Genomic DNA, 19,789 nt, shown 5'->3' with positions numbered 1-19,789 from the left:
AATCACTGAGGGCTTGCTAAAATAGATTTTTGGGTCTCACCCGTAAAATTTCTGATTCAGGTCTGAGAATTTACACTTCTAAGAAATTCCCCAGTGATACTGATACTGCTGATCCAGGGACCGCACTTTAAGAACCACAGTTCTAGGCTAATTAATATGAGAATATAAAAGAAAACAGTAACTGTAACATATATTCTACATGCCAGACACTGTACTAAGCATCATAGCAGTGTTCATAATTCATTTATACAATCAAGAACTTATTAAGTACTATTTTCTAGTAAAGGAAACCAGGACTCCCTGGAGAAATGACATTCTATATTTGGGCCAGAAAAATGTACAAAATAAGACTATTCATCTTAGTCAAAAAGTAAAGAATCTGTCAAAGACTAACAGAATCAAAATAAATAAAAATCGCAGCTGAATGAAACTCAACAAATACACAAAAATCTATGAGTTCATATGATAATTTTTTAATTGGTCACTACTGAAGATTGCTAGGGTACCAATCTACTATTTTGAAAATTTTTAAAAATAAGGGGAAACAACTGTCTTCTCTATCAAACTGTGGTCAATGAAAGTTCTTTTTAATAGTTGAATTTCAGTCAATAAATGCAGCAGGAATAATAGTATGAGGAAATTATCTTTTGCAATTCCTACTGAAATAATGTATTTAGGCAATGATCATCAATAGATCCCAAACTATTAAGTCAAAGGCTGGCACTACCCCAAACCCACAAATCAATCATAAATTACTAAAAGTAGAACAACCAGAAAATAAGTTCATCTTGATGTAACACAATAGGAAGTACAGTACAATTTTTGCTTTAAAAATTGAACGTGAATCCAATTAAGCCTCTAGATCTAAATATTACTTTATGGAAACTATAGAGAGTAGAGGTACAAGTTAAAAAATAACATGGAGAATTAATCAGCCAAATCCAGAATATAGAGCATTCCATAGGACAAATGACCCAGTTCTTCTACCACCCCCAGAAGAGGGACTGTTACAGACAGAAAGAAGTTAAGAAATATCAACCAAATACAATGTGTGGAACTTGTTTGAATAAACCAAGACATTTTTGAGACAATTTTTTTAATTTAAAAATATGTAAGTTGGATATTAGATAATATTAAGGGGTTATTCAAAATTGTAATTAATTTTGTTAAAAATTATAATGGCAGATTGGTAATCTAAAGAAGATTTTACCAGTTAGAGATACATACTAAAATATTTGCAGGTGAAATATGGTATCTGGGGTTTGCTTTTAAATGTCTCTCCCTAAAAAAAAAAAAAAAAAAAAAAAAAATCAAGGATTTAGATTTTAAAAGATTGACAAAATGCTGATAATTTTTAAAGCTGGGTCAAGTGTAATGGGATTTATTATACTACTCACTTAAATTTTCTATTTGTTTCAGAATTTCCATAATAAAAAAATGAAAATAAAACCTTCATTGTGCACCTACTATATGTCAATGTTATTCCGAAGTACATTCATTCATTTCACCCGTTTTCTTTGATCACATTTCATTTGCTAACATACCAAAATGTCTTTAGTCTGAACTGCATCATTATTGGTTCATAAACACGTTTACAAACACATTAAAAGTCTCCAAAGTGATACAACTAAATAAAAAATTTAGACAGGTCTATCATTTTTTAAGGTAAGTCATATAAAGCAACGTCACATCTATCATATTTTACTGATTACTTAAAAAATTTTATAATCACATTGCCTAGTTGGATAATTCCGGGAATATGTTATCAAAAGTTTAATGCTTGTGATTTTTGACAGCGTTACTGTATCTTAGAGAGATAAGAGCCAACATTTTTAAAGTTGCACAATTATACTTTGGATAGTTTGTATCCCTAAGTTCCTCTTCTTTAGGCTTCCAAATAATGTGCCATAGTATATTTGGTATGAAGTAATTCACACCAAATGAGAATTAAAAGATCTATTTTTGAATTGATGATATGATCCAAAAATAAGAGAAAAACACATTTTTAAAAAATATTTTTAGGGCTTCCCTGGTGGCGCAGTGGTTGAGAGTCCGCCTGCTGATGCAGGGGACACGGGTTTGTGCCCTGGTCCGGGAGGATCCCACATGCCGCGGAGCGGCTGAGCCCGTGAGCCATGGCTGCTGAGCCTGCGCGTCTGGAGCCTGTGCTCCACAATGGGAGAGGCCACAACAGTGAGAGGCCCGCGTACCGATAAAAAAAAAAAAAAAAAAATTAATTAATTTATGTCTGTGTTGGGTCTTCGTTTCTGTGTGAGGGCTTTCTCTAGTTGTGGCAAGCGGGGGCCACTCACTATCGCGGCCTCTCTTGTTGCGGAGCACAGGCTTCAGACGTGCAGGCTCAGTAGCTGTGGCTCACGGGCCCAGCTGCTCCGCGGCATGGAAAAACACATTTTTTTAAAAGTACATAATTAACTGTTCACATCGAAAATGGGAACAACATTAATGATGACCTAGAAAGGAACATCATCTGGGCTTTAATATTATCTTTTTCAAATATTACCTCATTATTTTTACCAATTTTTGGACCAATTCCAAAAGATATTATCTCTCTGTTCTTCATACAGAAAAGCTGTTACATAATTCTGGCTAGCATCTACTACCTAAGTGAATTTATATAAGGAGCCAGAACTCTTATAACTTATTTACATTTTCAGAATCTTAAAAAACTCATATGAGGCAGACTCTAACTTTCTGTAAGGTGATTGTAAATACTAAATAAATTACAATGTTTTGGTCCAGTTAAAATGGCAAATAGGAATATATCTGAGCTACAAAGAAAAATAATTTTGAAACATTGATTCCAAATATACAAGAACCCTAATCTTGTTTTTTGTTTTTGTTTTGTTTTGTTTTGTTTTTTTGCGGTACGCGGGCCTCTCACTGTTGTGGCCTCTCCCGTTGTAGAGCATAGGCTCCAGACGCGCAGGCTTAGCAGCCATGGCTCACGGGCCTAGCCGCTCCGTGGCATGTGGGATCTTCCTGGACCGGGGAACGAACCCGTGTCCCCTGCATTGGCAGGCGGACTCTCAACCACTGCACCACCAGGGAAGCCCCTAATCTTGGTTTTTAATATTATTCCATACTCAAATGAGCCAGGGCTCCTTGGAGAATTGGCTGATTTCAAGGCTGAGGAAGGGAAGGAAAAAGATGATCCTGGATCAGCTTGTTATGCAAGAAAGTTTAAAAATGCTAAAAAAAAACCCTGATGGGGCTTGTCAAGAGAACACAGGAACCACTCTGAAGGGTTGCCCACTGGTCAAATCTTGGACAATCTGTGCATTAAAACAGTAAAAACCATTAATTATATACTACTGAAGAAAAAAGAAACTGGAATACATGAATCTATAACTCACATAGATAGACAAGACAGAAAACGTAAAATGTCAACTGCTGACTGGTAAAGGTACAGGTAGAGAGTGTGCATAGTTGGAAAATAATCATTTTGCAACCATCATAATAAAAATTGGCACAGGCAAGAATCATCACTAAATGCTGAATCTGGCAGGGGGGATAATTAATGAGTAGTAGAATATTTGCATAGTCTTAAAGTATCTTATCAGTCATGGCTTATTAGTTGCAAGCAAAGAAAAAAAAATAGCAACTATACAATGGAGATATCTGACAATCACCAGACTAGGTACTCAAAAAGAACAGCATCAGTAAGGCAGGTGGGTAGCAGACAGACATTGTGTACTTCCAGATGTGTGCCCTTAGTAGGACATACGCTTAGTATTCCAAATGTTGGTAGTAATCCAATTACTGATGTATAACCTGAACCTAAAGTGAGAGACATCAGAAAAACAAAGAATATTAAGCATTCTATTTAAAAGGGGCATTGGGACCTGCATTATTTGAAAATGTCAAAGGCTGAGCAACTATTCCAGATGAAGACAAAAGATAATTAAATGCAATACAGAATTTTAAATTACATCCTGTACTGGAAGACCAAAAGGGGGGGGCGGAGCATAAAGAGCATTAGATCAAATGACAAAATTGAATGGATGGTAGATGAGATAAAGGTATAATATTGATATTGATTTTCTGATATTGATAACCATGCTGTGTTTACATAAGAAAATACTTATTCCTATGAAACATACACTGAAGACTTTAGGGCAAAGGGAAATGATGCACACAAATTTGTCTCAAATAGTTCTGAAAAAACTTTCTGTGTGTATGTGTGTGTGTGTGTGTGTGTGTGTAAGGAGAAAGAGGGCGTAAGGGAAGGAGAGGGGTCTATTAAAGAGAATTAATATCTATGATAATAAAGAAATGGGACAAAATATTTTAAATGGGCAAACATAGGTAAAGGGTATATAGATGTTTGCAATATTCTTGTAACTTTTCTGTAAGTTTGAAATTATTTCCAAATGAAAAGTTTGAAAAATATCCAAGAATTCCTAGAACCGCTCCAAAAATGCCTGCTATAATGTCATCCTGTATTGATTTCTGTAAGTTTAATTGGGCTTCCTAGAATCTCTTTACATCTGCTAAACTGTCTTTTTTTAATCAGGTTTATAGAGGTATAATTGACAACATTTTCAGATATTTAGAGTGGTGATATGACATATGGATACACTGTGAAAGGTATCCTCCATCCAGTTATTTAATACATCCATCACCTTAGATACTTTTTGTGTGTGGGGGGGGAGATGAAAACATTTAAGATCTATGCTCTTAGTAAATTTCAATCATACAATACAGTGCTATCAACTGTAGTCATCATGTTTTACTAGAGATCCTCAGACCTTATTAATCTTATGGCTGAAAGTCTGTATTCTTTTACCAACCTCTCCCTATTTCTTGAAAGCTTCAGCCCCTGGTGACCACCATTCCACTCTCTATTTCTCTTGAGTTTAACTTTTTTTTGTTGTTAAGATTCTACATATAAATGATACCATACAGTATTTGTCACCCTCTGACTTATTTCACTTAGCATAACCATCCATGTTGTTATAAACAGTAGGATTTCCTTCTTTCTTATGACTGAATGTTCCATTGTGTGTATGTATGTATGAAATATATATCTGTTGTGCATATGTATTATGCATGTATATAAAACATCTTTATCCATTCAACTGTTGATGGACACTTAGCTTGTTGCCGTATCTTGGCTATTGTGAATAATGCTGCAATGAACATGGGAGTGCAAATAACTCTTCGATACCCTGTTTTCATTTCCTTTGGATACATACCCAGAAGTGGGATTACTGGATCATAAGGCAGTTCTATTTTTAATTTTTTAAAGAACCTCCATACCATTTTCCATAGTGGTTGCACCAATTCACATTTCCACCAACAGTTCACAAGAGTTCCCTTCTACCTACAGCCTTGACTACACTTGTTACCTCTTATCTTTTTGAAAACTGCCATTCTAACAGGTATGAGGTGATATCTCATTACGGTGCTGATTTCCATTTCCCTGATGATTAGTGATGTTGAGCATCTTTTCATGTACCTGTTGTATGACTTTTTTGGGAAAATGTCTATTCAAGTCCTTTCCCATTTAAAAATTGGATTGTTTGGTTTTTTGCTATTGAGTTGCATGAGTTCTTTATATATTTTGGATATTAACCTCTTAACAGATATGTGGTTTGCAAATATTTTCTCCCATTCAGCAGGTTGCTTTTTGATTTTGTTGATAGTTTCCTTTGCTGTGCAGAAGGCTTTTAGTTTCATGCAGTCCCACTTATTTTTGCCGAAAGTCATTGGCAAGACCTTTGTTAAGGAGCTCACCCCTTAAGTTTTCTTTTAGAACTTACTCAGTTTCAGGCCTTACATTCAAATCTTTAATCCATTTTGAATTTATTGTTGTGTATGGTATAAGATAGGGATCCTGGTTTTTTGTTTGTTTGTTTTTGCATATAGCTGTCCAATTTTCCAAACACCATTTATCAAATTGACTATCTTTTTGCCACTGTATATCCTTGGTTCCTTTGTTGCAAATTAATTGACTATATACACATGGGTTTATTTCTGGGCTCTGTATTCTGTTTTACTGATCTACATGTCTGTTGTTATGCCAATACCATATGGTTTGATTAATAAAATTTTGTAATACACTTTGATATTAGGAAGTGTGACTCCACCTTTAACCTTCTTTCCCAAGAATACTTTGGCTATTCAGAGTATTTTGTGGTTCCATATGAATTTTAGGATTCTTTATTTCTGTGAAATATGCCACTGAACTTTCGATAGGGACTGCACCATATCCGTAAATTTCTTAGAGCTGTATGGACATTTCAACATTATTATGTCTTCCAATCCATTAGCGTGGGGTATCTTTCCATTTATATGTGTCTTCTTCAATTTATTTCATTAATGTCTTACAGTTTTCAGGATACAGATCTTTTACCTCCTTGGTAAAGTTATACCCAGGTATTTATTCTTTTCATGCAATTATAAATAGGACTATATTCTTAATTTCTCTTCCTGATGATCTGTTGTTAGTGTATAGGAACTCAATTGATTTTTATCAATTTTGTATCCTGCGACTTTACAGAATTCCTTTGTTAGTGCTAACAGTTTTTTTGTAGCCTTTAGGATTTTTTATATGTAATATCATGTCATCAACAAATAGAGACAGTTTTATTTCTTCCTTTCTGATTTGAATGGCTTATATTTCTTTTTCTTGACAAATTCTTTTAGCTAGGACATCCAATACTATGTTGAATAACAGTAGCAAGAGTGGGCATTCTTGACTAGTATTGGATCTTAGAGGAAAAACTTTCAGCTTTTCACCACTGAGTATGATGTTAGCTGTGGACTTGTCATAAAGGGCTTTTATGATGCTTAAGTATGTTCACTCTATACGCAGTTTGTTGAGAGTTTTATCATGAATGGATGTTGAATTTTGACAGATTTCTTTGCATCAATTAAGAAGATCATATGAATTTCATCCTTTTATTTTGTTAATGTGGTGGATCACATTCATTGATCTGCATATGTTGAACCCTGCATCCAGGAATAAATCCCACTTGATCATGGTGTATGATCCTTTTAATGTATTGCTGAATTTGGTTTGCCTTTATTTTGTTGAGAATTTTTGCATCTATGTTCATCAGGGCCTGTAGTTTCCTTTTCTTGTAGTGCCCATGTCTGTCTTTGGTATCAGTGTAATGCTGGTCTTGTAAAATGAGTTTGAAGGTCCTTCCTCCTCTTCTCTTTTTTTGGTGGGGGAAGAATTTGAGAAGGATTGTTATTAATTCTTCTTTAAATGTGTAGCAGAATTGACAAGTAAAGCCATCTGGTCCTCGATATTTCCTTGGTAGGATGTTTTTGATTACCAATTTAATATCTTTACTACTATTGGTCTGTTCATATTTTATATTTCTTCATAATTCAGACTTGGTAGGTTGTATGTTAGTAGGAATTTATTCATTTCTTCTAGGTTGTCCAATTTGTTGGTGTGTGTTTTTTCATAGTAGTATTATGAGTCTTTGTATTTTTGTGGTATCAAATCTAACATTTCCTCTTTCATTTCTAATTTTATTTGAGTCCTTTCCCTTTTTATCCTGCTGAGTATAGCTAAAGGTTTGTCGATTTACCTTTTCAAAAAAAAAAAAACAACTCTTTGTTTCACTGGTTTTTTTTCTATTGTCTTTTTACTCTGTTTCATTTATTTCCACTCTGATATTTGTTATTTCCTTCATTCTATTAATTTTGGCTTAGTTTGTTCTTCTTCTTCTAGCTCCTTCAGGTATAAACTTAAGTTGCTTATTTGAGATTTTACTCTTTTCTTAATGTAGGTGTTAACTGCTATAAATTTCCCCCTTATATCTGCTTTTGCTTTTGCTTTAGCCAATAAATTCTGGTATGCTGTATTTGCATTTTCATTTGTCTTAAGGTTTTTTTTTTATTCCTTTTAGTTTATTCTTTGACCCATTCAATAGAATGTTGTTTAACCTCCACATATTTGTAAATTTTCCAGTTCTCTTCTTGTAATTGATTTCTAGTACTATACTTTTGTGGCTGGAAAAGAAGCTTGATATGATTTCAATCTTCTTAAATTTATTGACTTGTTTTGTGGCCTAACACATTACCTATCCTGGAGAATGTCCCACATGTGCTTGAGAAGTATGTTTATTCAGCTGCTGTTGCATGGAAGATTCTATATACGTCTGTTAGGTCCACCTGGTCTCACATACTGTTTAAATCCAGTTTTCTGTATTGATTTTCTGTCCGGATGATCTATCCATTGTTAAATGTGGGGTCCTTAAGTCTTCTACTATTATTGTATTGCTATCAATTTTTACCTTCAGATTTGCTTTATATGTGTAGGTGCTCTGATAATAGATGCATAAATATTTACAAGTGTTATACTCTCTTGATGAGTTGACTACTTTATCATTATACAATGACTTTCCTTGTCTCTTATTACAGTTTTTAGTTTAAAGTCATTTTGTCTTATATTAAGTATAGCTACCCTAGCTTTCTTTTGATTTCCATTTGCATGAAGTATCTTTTTCTACCCTTCATTTTCAGTCAATGTGTGTCCTTAAAGCTGAAGTGAGTTTTGTTCTAGGTCTTTTTGTTTTTCTTTAATCTATTCAGACACTCTACATCTTTGGATTGGAAAATTTAGTCATTTTACATTTAAATTAATTATTGATCAGTATGTATTTACTACTGTCAATTTGTTGTTTCCTTGCTGTTTCAAAATTCTTTATTTTAGTATATATTTACCATTACAAGTGAGATTTATACTTTCATATGTTTTCCTATTACTAATTAGCACCTTTTCATTTCAGCTTAAAGAAGTCCCTTTAACATTTCCTGTAAGGCCAGTCTAGTGGTGATTAGCTTCTTTAGCTTTTGCTTGTCTGCAAAACTCTTTCTTCTCTTCTTCGACTCTGAAGGACAACTTGCCAGGTGGAATATTCTTAATGGACAGTTTTTTTTCTCTCAGCACTTTGAATAAATCTTGCCACTCTTCTCTGGCCTGCAAAGCTTCTGCTGAAGATTCTGATCATCGTCTTATCAGGGTTCCCTTTTATGAACAAGTTATTTTTCTCTTGCTGTTTTAAGATTCTCTCTTTGTCTTTAACTTTTGACACTTTAATTATAATGTGTCTTGGTGTTGGCCTCTTTGGGATCATCTTATTTGGAACTCTCTGGGCTTCCTGGATCTGAATATCTGTTTCTTTCCCCAGGTTAGGAAAGTTTTCAGCCATTATTTCTTCTTGTAAGTTTTCTGCCCCTTTCTCTTTCTCTTCTCCTCCTGGGACCCCTACCATGCGAATGTTGGTTTGCTTGATGTTATCTCATAAGTCCCTTAAGCTATCTTTATTCTTTTCCATTTTTTTCATTTTTCTGTTTTAATTAGATGATTTCCACTGTCCTGCCCTCATGTAAACTGATCCTCTCTCCTGTGTCATGTGGTGCGCTATTGAACCCCTCTATTGTATTCTTCAGTTCACTTATTATACTCTTCAGCTCTGTGACTTCTATTTGGTACTTTCTTACACTTTCTATTTCTTTATTGAAATTCTTACTTTGTTCATCCATTCTTCTCCTGAGCTCAGCATCTTTATGACCATTATTTTAAACTCTTTATCAGGTAAATCACTTATCTCCACTTCATTAAGGTCTTTCTCTGAGGTTTTACCTTGTTCTTTCATTTAGAACATATTCCTGTTTCTTCATTTTCCTTGACTCTCTGTGTTGGTTTCTATGCATTATTTAAAACATCTACTTCTCCTAGTCCTGAAGGAGTGGCCTCTTGTAGGAGATGAACCTTATTATTCAAACCTGCCCTAGCCCTTGGTTGTCTCTCAAATCTTTATGATGGTCCAAGCAGCCTACTTTATTCTTAGTGCTCACCATAGTTGAGAGTATACCAATACCTGATAGTGTTCCAAAGGGAAGGATCATAGTCAGCACCTAGATTCAGGTGGACTGGAAGCCAGACCTTCAGGTAGCAGCTTTTAATGTATGCAAATATGTATCTTTCAGTGGAGACTTCCCAGTGGGTGTTACTGTCTGCTCCCTCTGTGCTGAGCCTTGGGGGATAGCCAGTTAAGAACTTCGTTTGCTACAATCCTGTGGGACGTGGGAACTCAAGTCCTGTTGGCCACAGAGTCAAAGGTTTAAAAGGGTATGTCCCTTGGGAAGCAGCTGCAAAATCTGGGGCGCCAGACATGTGCACAAGCTCTTTCCAAGAAGAAACCAGTGAGCGGGAGCAGGCTAGAGAGGGAACAGAGATGGCACCTGCCAGATCCCTGGTCTCCAAAGAGAATCAAAATTAGCTCCTAGATGTGTGCTAAGTTAGAAACCTGACCCTCAGGCAGTAGCTTTTAAAGTATGCAAACACGTGGCTTCCCCGGTGGCGCAGTGGTTGAGAGTCCGCCTGCCGATGCAGGGGACACGGGTTCGTGCCCCGATCCGGGAAGATCCCACATGCCGCGGAGCGGCTGGGCCTGTGAGCCATGGCTGCTGAGCCTGCGCATCCGGAGCCTGTGCTCCACAACAGGAGAGGCCACAACACTGAGAGGCCCGCGTACCGTAAAAAAGTATGCAAACAGGATTTTTTCAGGCAAAGACTGAGAGATGGGTGTTTCTCCCTGCTTCCTCCAGGCTGAGCCACAGCAAATCCTTGAAAACCCATTAAGAACTCTTTGCTTGTTATAGTCTGGTGGGTCTCATGAATAAAAGCCCCATTGTTTTTCAGAGCTAGGTGCTTTTGGGTCCTTACCTCAAGTGGAAGTCTAAAAAGATGGGGGCTAGATGCTGGGTCCAAACCCTTCGCACCTCAGGGGAGGACCTGGAAGTTGTAAGTTGCTTCTCAATTGCACGTCTCTCTGCCAGGGGACATTTATGGTGAGACTGCATCTCAGCCTTTTCTACTCACTTCAGTGTGGGTATGTTCTCGTTTGCCTGCTATATAGGAATTGGATTTCTTTCAGGAGAAATTGCTCCATGTGTAGCTGTGGATTCAGTGTGTCCATAGGCGTGAGTTCAGAAGCTTCCTATGTCACCATCTTGGACTGGAACCCCCTACATTGTCTTAACGTATTACTTTTCTGTGAGTTTATTTGGGGGGTAAGGGGTTGGTAATGATGGAGAGAAGAAAAAGAACCCAAATAATCACAGTTAGTTTCATTAGATAATTCTAGGGAGTTGTAAAGAGGTATCCTCAAGAATATGGAAATAAAAGAAAATACTGCCTTCTCAGCACTGACTTATGTTCAAAAGATCAACAGAGAAATGAAAGGTCACCTGAAAAAGATAGCAAGGCTCTCAACAAGAGAACATTCTTATTTAGACTGAATTGACCAAAATGGGAATTGGATTGGCTATTTGTTGGCAACATCCACCCGAACACTAATCAGGACAGAAATGACTAGAATCATAGACATCTAAGTTCTCTGTCTGAATTGACAACATAAGTCCTAATTTCAAAAACAGTTGGCCCCGAACAATGCAGGGTTTAGGGGCGCCGACCCCACTGTGCAGTCGAAAATCCACATATTAACTTTACGGTTGGCCCTCTGCATCCACATATTCAACCAACTATGGATCATGCAGTACTGTAGTATATAGTTACTGAAAAAGATCTGCGTATAAGTGGACCCGTGCAGTTCAAGCCCATGTTGTTCAAGGGTCAACTGTATAAACAACGGGCTGTGTTAATCTGGCAGGTGTTAAATATTTGACATCAAATATTCCTTAGTTTGATTCCACAATCAAAATGCTTCTGATTTTGATATGGCTTCCCACAAAGATCTGACAACAAGGAGAAAATGTGCTGATAATATAGATAATGTATATTTTGTTCTATATAACCTTTTAACTTATCACTGTAAATTTAAAAGCTAGCATGCTGGTTTTAATACATCAGTCTAATGAACTTGGATAATGTGAGTCTGTACCATGAGAGGTGGTTTGTCTCCTCTTGTACTGAAAAATGAAATTTCTGCATCCAGAAAATTCAGATCTTGGCATTTAATTAAAATAACAAAAATAACAACTGCTCCTTTGTGAGGTCATTTCAGAAAGCAAGCCAATCCTTTTCCCTGGTGGTGATACTCATTCATGTGTACGCAGCAGAAAGCACAGCAGATGACAATGCAATTGGCTCACTCAACATCCTGCAAACTGTTTTATAGTTTCCTTCTCATACTATAGGGCCTTGAAAGCAAAACAAACAAACAAATAACAACAACAACAAAGTTTTTCTGATTCCTTTGGTGGGGGGATCTGCATGCAATCTGACACAAGGAAACAACCCATATGACACTTAAAGCAGAAGTCACCAATGTGTGACAGTGGCTACACATGGGAGAATGGATTTTTTTTAGTGTGATTATTGTGAAGGCTGTATTGTCTGGTACCCAACATCATAGTAATAAAAGGTTGAAAAAGTATGAACAGCCCCAAGCTAGGCAGTTCCTAGTAAACAGAACTGGTTCCCTGCTCACCCCTTACCCATGAAATTACATAAACTATGCCATACTTTCTCATAAATCCTTTTCTGAATAAATTAGAGACAGTAGATCCAGTTGTTTGAAACTGAGAGAACCCCAGCTAATTCTCTGAAAGACCCAGTATTGTTAATTTCTATAGTTCTAGCCTATATTAATAGTCCCATCATTTTGATACTACCACCACTAATAATAATGAGTTAACAGTTACTTCAGCACTTAAAAAATAATATCAAGCATTGTGATAAGTGATTTATAAACATTCTGATTAAATGCTCTATATTCTGTGAAAGACACCTCAGGAGAAAGACTGGAAGGGAAAAGCCACAGGTTCATCATGAGAGGATACAAATCTTCTTAATAAACCAATTTGCAGAGATGCTATTCTTAGAAGTATGCAGATTATGAACAGTATTTTAAAGAAGAACAATTAAACTTGGACAATAACTTTACCTTCTTGCTCTCTTCTTCAACAATATAGTACCTCAGTCATTTTAAAGTAGCTCATAGAACTCAAACTTGCTATTCTAACAAAAACAAATATGGCATAATAAAAAGATTCCTAAATGGTGTCTCTTTGGCTGTAATTTGGCTAGAAAAGTTGCTGTACCTGAAGATTGATCTCTGCCTCATAAAAGGTTAGGCACGAGCAGTAATGTCGATCTGAGTCAATATCTGTCAGGACCACCACAAAAAACGTTGGCTGCTTCCTCTCTCTGGACAGCTGCCACCCTCCAGGCTGACAAAACTAAATGAGATAGAAAAAATAAAAATTGTCACATCTTAAAAGTATAAGGTAAATTTATTAGTTATAAATCCCTGAGAAATGTCTCCCCATTTAAAAAAATTCCAGATGTGATATGTTACTTCAGCCAATATTTTTCAAAAATCACTTGCAGATTCATGATGTAGAATACTTTCACTAATGTGCATATGCATTTTATGAAGACAGCCTAGATTTTCCACAGATGCCACTCATTCTGAGACCAGGGTTGGCACATGTAGGAACAGAGCACTAAGATGAAAACTTTTCACCATTAGAACAAATCATGAAGTAAGTTGAAGATAAAGTGCTCAGTACCTACCATGGACAGAAAACAGAATTATTTTAAAATATCGTCATTAATCTAAGACTCTTCAATTCAGTACAATGAAAAAGACATCTTGTTCATCAAGACAGACCACATTCTGGGCTATAAAATACACTTTAATGTATTTAAAAGAATAGAAATCATATAATGCATGTCCCAGACCACAATAAAGTTAAACTAAAAATCAATTACAGAAAGATAGCTGGAAAATCCCCAAATACTCAGAGATTAAACAACACACTTCTAAGTAATACATGGATCAAAGACAAAAATCTCAAAAGAGATTTTCAAATATTTTTAATTAAATGAAAATGAAAATACAGCTTAACATTTGTGGGATTCATCAAAAGCAGTGCTTAGAGGGAATTTTATAGCGCTGAATTCATAGAGAAGAAGAAAAATCTAAAATCAGTCATCTAAGTTCTATCTTAGGAAACTAGAAAAAGAAGAGCAAACTAAATCCAAAGTAAACAGAAGGAAAGAAATAATAAAGTTAGAGCACAAATCAGTGAAATCTATTACAGGAAATCAATAGAGAAAAGCAACAAAACCTAAAGCTAGTTCTGAAAAAAACATTAAAATCAACAAGTCTCTAGCCAGACAAAAGAAAAACAAAAAAGAAGATACAAATTACTAATATCAGAAATGAAAGACAGGACATCACTATAGATCCTGTGGTCATTAAAAAGATAATAAAGGAATACTATGCATAACTCTGTGCCCACAAATTTGATAATCTAGATGAAATGAACCAATTTCTTGAAAGATATAATCTGATAAGACACACAAGAAGAAGTAGACAATCTGAATAGGCCTATATCTATTAAAGAAAATGAATCAATAATTAATAATCTTCCAAAATAGAAAGTATCATGCCACAATGGGTTCATGGTGAATTCTACCAAACACTGAAGGATGAAACTAAAACATTCTCTACAATCTCTTCCAGAAGACTGAAGCCAAAGAAATACTTCCTGACTTATTCCATAAAGCCAGCATTACCCCAATGCCAAAACCAGAAAAAGAAATTACAATAAAACTATACATCAATATCTCTCATGAATGCAGATGCAAAAATCCTCAACAAAATATTTGCAAGTTGAATGTAGCAATGTATGAAAAGAATTACAAACCATGACCAAATAAGATTCATTTTGGGTATGCAGGGCTGGTTCAACATTGAAAGTCAATTAATCACATCAAGAAGCTAAACAAGAAAAAGTACATGATCATATCAATAGATACAGAAAAGGCATTTGAGAAAATCTAACACCCATTCATGATAAAAACTCTCAGCAAACTAAGCATAGAGGGGAAGTTCCTTGACATGACAGAGAACATTCACCAAAAACCTACAGATAACATCATACTTAATCATAAGAAACTAGAAGCTTTCTAGCTAAGATTAGGAACAAGGCAAGGATGTCACCTATTACCACAGCTTTTCTAAATTGCACTGAAAGTCCTAGTTAATTCAATTAGCCAAAACAAGGAAATAAAAGGTTTACAGATTAGGAAGGAAGATGTGTAACTGTCTTTGTTCCCAAATGACATGACTGTCTATGTAGAAAACCTGAAAGTAATAAGCAATTCCAGCAAGTTTCCAGGATACAAGGTTAATATACAAAAGCCAACTGCTTTCCTATATACACCAACAATCAACTGTTACTTGAAATTAAAAACACAATACCATCTTCATACATTAGCACCCCCAAAAATGAAATACTTAGGTATAAACCTAATAAATTATGTACAAGGTCTATATAAGAAAAATCACAAAACTCTGATGAGAAATCAAAGAACTAAGTAGAGAGAAAGAGAGAGCAATTCCAATGTTCATCAATAGGAAGACTCAATATTGCCAAGTTTCAATTCTTCCCAGTGTGATCTACAGATTCAATGCAATCCCAAACAAAATTCCAGCAAGTTATTTTATGGATGTTGATAAACTAATGTTAAAGTTTATATGGAGAGGCAAAAGACCCTGAACAGCCAACTCAATATTGAAGGAAAACAAAGTTGTAAGAGTGACACTATCTGACTTCAAGACTTATTATAAAGCTACAGTAATCAAGACAGTGTGGTACCGGTCAACGAAAAGACAAATAGATCAATTAAGCAGAATGGTGAGCCCAGAAACAGACCACACAAATATAATCAACTGAACTTTGGCAACAGAGCAAAAGCAATACAATGGAGAAAAAATAGTCTTTTCAACAAATGGTGCTGGACCAACTAGATATTCATATACAAGAAAATGAATCTAGACACAGACCTTACACTCTTCATAAACATTAACTCAAAGTGGACCATACACCTAAATGTAAAACACAAAACTATAAAACTTCTAGAAGATGACAAAGGAGAAAACCTAGGTGATCTCTGTTTTGGCAATGACTTTTTCGATACAACACCAAAATCATGAACCAGGAAAGGAATAACTGATAAGCTAGACTTCATTAAAATTTAAAACTTCTGCTCTGTGAAAGACACTGTCAAGAAAATGAGAAGACAAGCTAAGGACTGGGAGAAAATATTTGCAAAACACATATCTGATAATGTACTGTCATCTAAAACATACAAAGAGTTTTAAAAACTCAACAATAAGAAAGTGAACAACCCAATTAAAAAGGGGGCAAAAGATCTGAATAGATACCTCTCCAAAAAAGATATAAAGGTGGCAAATAAGCAAATGAAAAGATGTTCAATATCATATTTCATAAAGGAAGCAAATTAAAACAACAAGATGCCATTACATATCTATTAGAATGGCCAAAATACAAAACAATGACAATGCCAAATGCTGGCAAGAATGTAGAGCAACAGGAATTCTTATTTATCGCTGGTAGGAATGCAAAATGGTACAGCCACTTTGGAACACAGCGCACCAGTTTCTTACAAAAGTAAACATACTCTTACCATACAATTCAGCTATTTACCCGAAGGAGTTGAAAACATATGTTCACACAAAAACCTGCACATGGATGTTTATAGCAGCTTTATTCATAATTGCCAAAACTTGGAAGTAACCAAGATGTCCTTCAGTAGGTGAAGGCACATCCAGGTGACAGAATACTTTATTGTGCTAAAAAGAAATGAGCTATCAAGCCATGAAAAAACATGGAGGAAACGTAAATGCACATAACTAAGTGAAACACACCAGTCCGAAATGGCTACACGTGGTATAATTCCAACTACTTAACATTCTGGAAAATGCACAGCTATGGAGAGCAAAAAGATTAGTAGTTGCCTGGGGTTGGGGAGACATAAATAGGCAGAACTTAGAGGCTTTTTAGAGCAGTGAAACTATTCTGTATAATACCGTAACTGTGGATACATTTTATTATGCATTTTTCAAAACCTTTAGAATGTACACTAAGAGTGAAACCTAAGGTGAATTACAGACTTTGGTTGATAATGATGTGACCAATGTAAGTTCATTCATTGACTGTAACAAATGTACCACTGTGGTGGGGCATACTGATATTGTGGAAAGTTGTGCGTTTGGGGAACAGAGAATATATGTGAATTCTTCGTACTTCCTGCTCAATTTTGCTGTGAATCTAAAAGTATTCTAAAAAGTAAAGTCCATCTCTAAAAACATGAAGAAAAAAATATCTGGATAACAATATTGTTGAAGAGATGGAATAGAAATAGAAAGGAGCTCACCAATACAGCAGCTCTCTGTGCCAGATTGCCTTCTGTTACCCTGCTTAATAACTGTGTAATTTGGAGCACTTTACTTAACCTCTCAGTGCCTTAGTTTCCTCATCTGTAAAAGGCAGAATATTAGAACCTATCTACTAGTACTCTTGGGATGCTCATACAAGGTAACACATGAAAAGTACTCAGAATAGCCTTTGCCATATAATTCCGTGGTAAGTGTTAGTTATTATGATTATTACCCCCTTTGACCTAACCTTAGTTTCTATCATCACAGCTATAACACTTCCTTTCCCCTTCTTTACTAGTTTTTTCCTGCCTCTCCTTTCATTGCCTCATTGACTCCTTGACTCAGTCTAAAGAGACATCAAAAAAGTAATATTTGGATGACTTCCTACATTTAGAGAGACACATTAATCAAGTTCATAGCTTCTCTACCAAATGAAAAATTCTACCAGACTCATTTCCTTGAGCAGACATCATAAGGAATACATAAAGAAATAGCATGAAAACCTTAAGGACACATTAATTAGTTAAGTGAAACTATTTTTCTCTACTACATTTGTGTTTTGAAATAGTAATTCATTGAACAAATATTTATTGAGCACTTCAGTATCACTTATTCTGTGAAGTCTTCTCTGAAGCTCCCTAGTTTCTCTAGCCCCCTCCAAACCAAAGAATCAAGCAGTTCCACTCATGTGTTCCAAACAATTTTATACATTCTTATTATAGTAAATAATTATAATAACCTTTTCTTCCTATATATAGCACTAAACTTATATATTTTACTAACATGGTACAGAAAAGTTGACTTGTCAATTTGTTTACATGTATATTTCACCCTCAACAATTCATTTATCTAAGTTCCATGACTTTACATCTTTGGCTTTTCTGTGGCCACCATAAGCCTTTTTCATTCTAGAAAAGTAGCCCTCAAAGTGTGGTACACAGAATCACAGGAGTCCCGGTGGTCAAAACTATTATCATATTAGTACTAAGAACTGGTTGTTTCTTTCACTTTGTTGACATTTACATTAATGGTGGAAAAGTAATGGTGGGTAAAGTTGCTGGTAACTTAGTAATCAATGCAGCAGCACCAAACTATACTTGTAGTCACTGTATTCTTCAAAGCTACACGTTTGCAGTTTAAAAAAAAAAAAGTTTCTGTTAATAATTTCTTTGATGAAGCAATAAACATTGTAATTTCATTGTAACTTGACCCTTGAGTATACAGTATTCTGTTTCAAAGAGTAAATACACATAAAGCACTTTTGCTGCATACAGAAGTATTACAGTTGTTTAGTGAAAAACTACTTGTGTAGATGTTTAAGTTGTGAGCTGAACTGTTCTCTTTTCTCCCCCAAGAACACCATTTTTTACTTGAAAGAATAACTGACAAACATGTTTATATAGTCTTATGTATTTGGTAGACATTGTCTCAAATGAATGAAATGGGCCTGTCACTTCAAGATACAGATCTGAGACTGTTTGTTACCAATGATAAAATGAACTTTCAAGCACCATCATGAGCCTGGCAGCTTTGCATTCCTGATTAATATGACAGTATTATTAACTAATGTAATATTTTAAATACTATATGTGTCAACATTTGGAATATCTGCATAACTCATTGATCCCTATTTGCCAAGTGACTAATGCATGATGTTATAAAATCATGCATGGATAAAAGATCTTTCAAAGTGCAAAGCCAACCAATATATTTTATCGTAGCAGAGTAAAAAAAAGTTCATTGATGCATTTATATATCTCACATTGCAACTAGCCTTTAAGATATTATTATTTGTTGAGTGTTGGTGTAGTATTCAAACAAGAGTTTCCATAAGTATCTGAAAGTCTATAAAAATACTCCTCTTTCCAACTACATATTCGTGAGACCTGATTTTCTTCATATACTTCAACCAAAACAATGTACTGTAAAAGCATGAATGTAGAAGCAGGTATGAGAATCCAGCTGCCTTTTATTAAGCCAATATCAATGATATTTACAAAAATATAAAACAATACCATTCTTTTCCCTATCTTTTTTGTTATGGAAAGTACAATTATTTTTTCAAAAAATATGCTATTTAATATGCAATGGTTTCCTGTCCTTTTTAAAATAAATAAATAGCTTAAATTTTCCTAGTTGTCAGTTCTAACACTAAAATTGATAAAACTACATAAACAAAACTCTTTGCAGATTCTCAGTCATCTGTGAGAGTATAAAGTGTGAGACCCCCAAAGTATGAGATTTGCTATTCTAGTAAGAATGAGTGTTAATGTGTAACTAGCCTTGGCTTAAGCTACTTAGGTAGCAGAAAGGTATAATCTTTGGCAGAACCAGGGAGTTTTAACAGGTTAAACTTCTGGGTTTAACAAAACCCAGAAGTGTCTTTCAAAATACTCGTGTCTGAGCTTGGGTATGAAATAATATAATGATACAGAGCCTGTGTCATCAGGTCTACTCATTCGACAAACAAGTCTTCAGATATAAAGTGAATCAGTTCTGTGAATTAATAGCAAATAATCGCATTCTCTTAGAGGTCTGTCATTCATTATCACAGCTGCTCATCAGGCTTGGCAAACGGTACT

General features: G+C 35.2%; 1 protein-coding gene across 5 annotated transcripts in view; it reads right to left on the bottom strand.

The window, feature by feature from the left end:
• SBF2 (SET binding factor 2) overlaps positions 1–19,789 on the bottom strand; it is a 454,162-nt gene that overhangs the window by 242,639 nt on the left and 191,734 nt on the right. For 3 of the 5 annotated variants that reach the window (XM_089915171.1, XM_022555691.3, XM_022555690.3), the window contains exon 3: positions 13,054–13,191. The exons of the other annotated variants lie outside the window; for them this stretch is intronic. In XM_089915171.1, the coding sequence (XP_089771297.1) occupies positions 13,054–13,191 (138 nt within the window). The remainder of the gene's footprint in view (positions 1–13,053; positions 13,192–19,789) is intronic. 5 annotated transcript variants of the gene reach the window in all.

Source organism: Delphinapterus leucas, chromosome 7, assembly GCF_059928025.1.
Source record: "Delphinapterus leucas isolate spDelLeu-1000000601 "Yukka" chromosome 7, BTC_Dleu_Yukka2, whole genome shotgun sequence".
NCBI lineage: Eukaryota > Metazoa > Chordata > Mammalia > Artiodactyla > Monodontidae > Delphinapterus > Delphinapterus leucas.
Note: the sequence above shows the minus strand (reverse complement) of the source record. Positions and strands in the feature narration are given on the sequence as shown.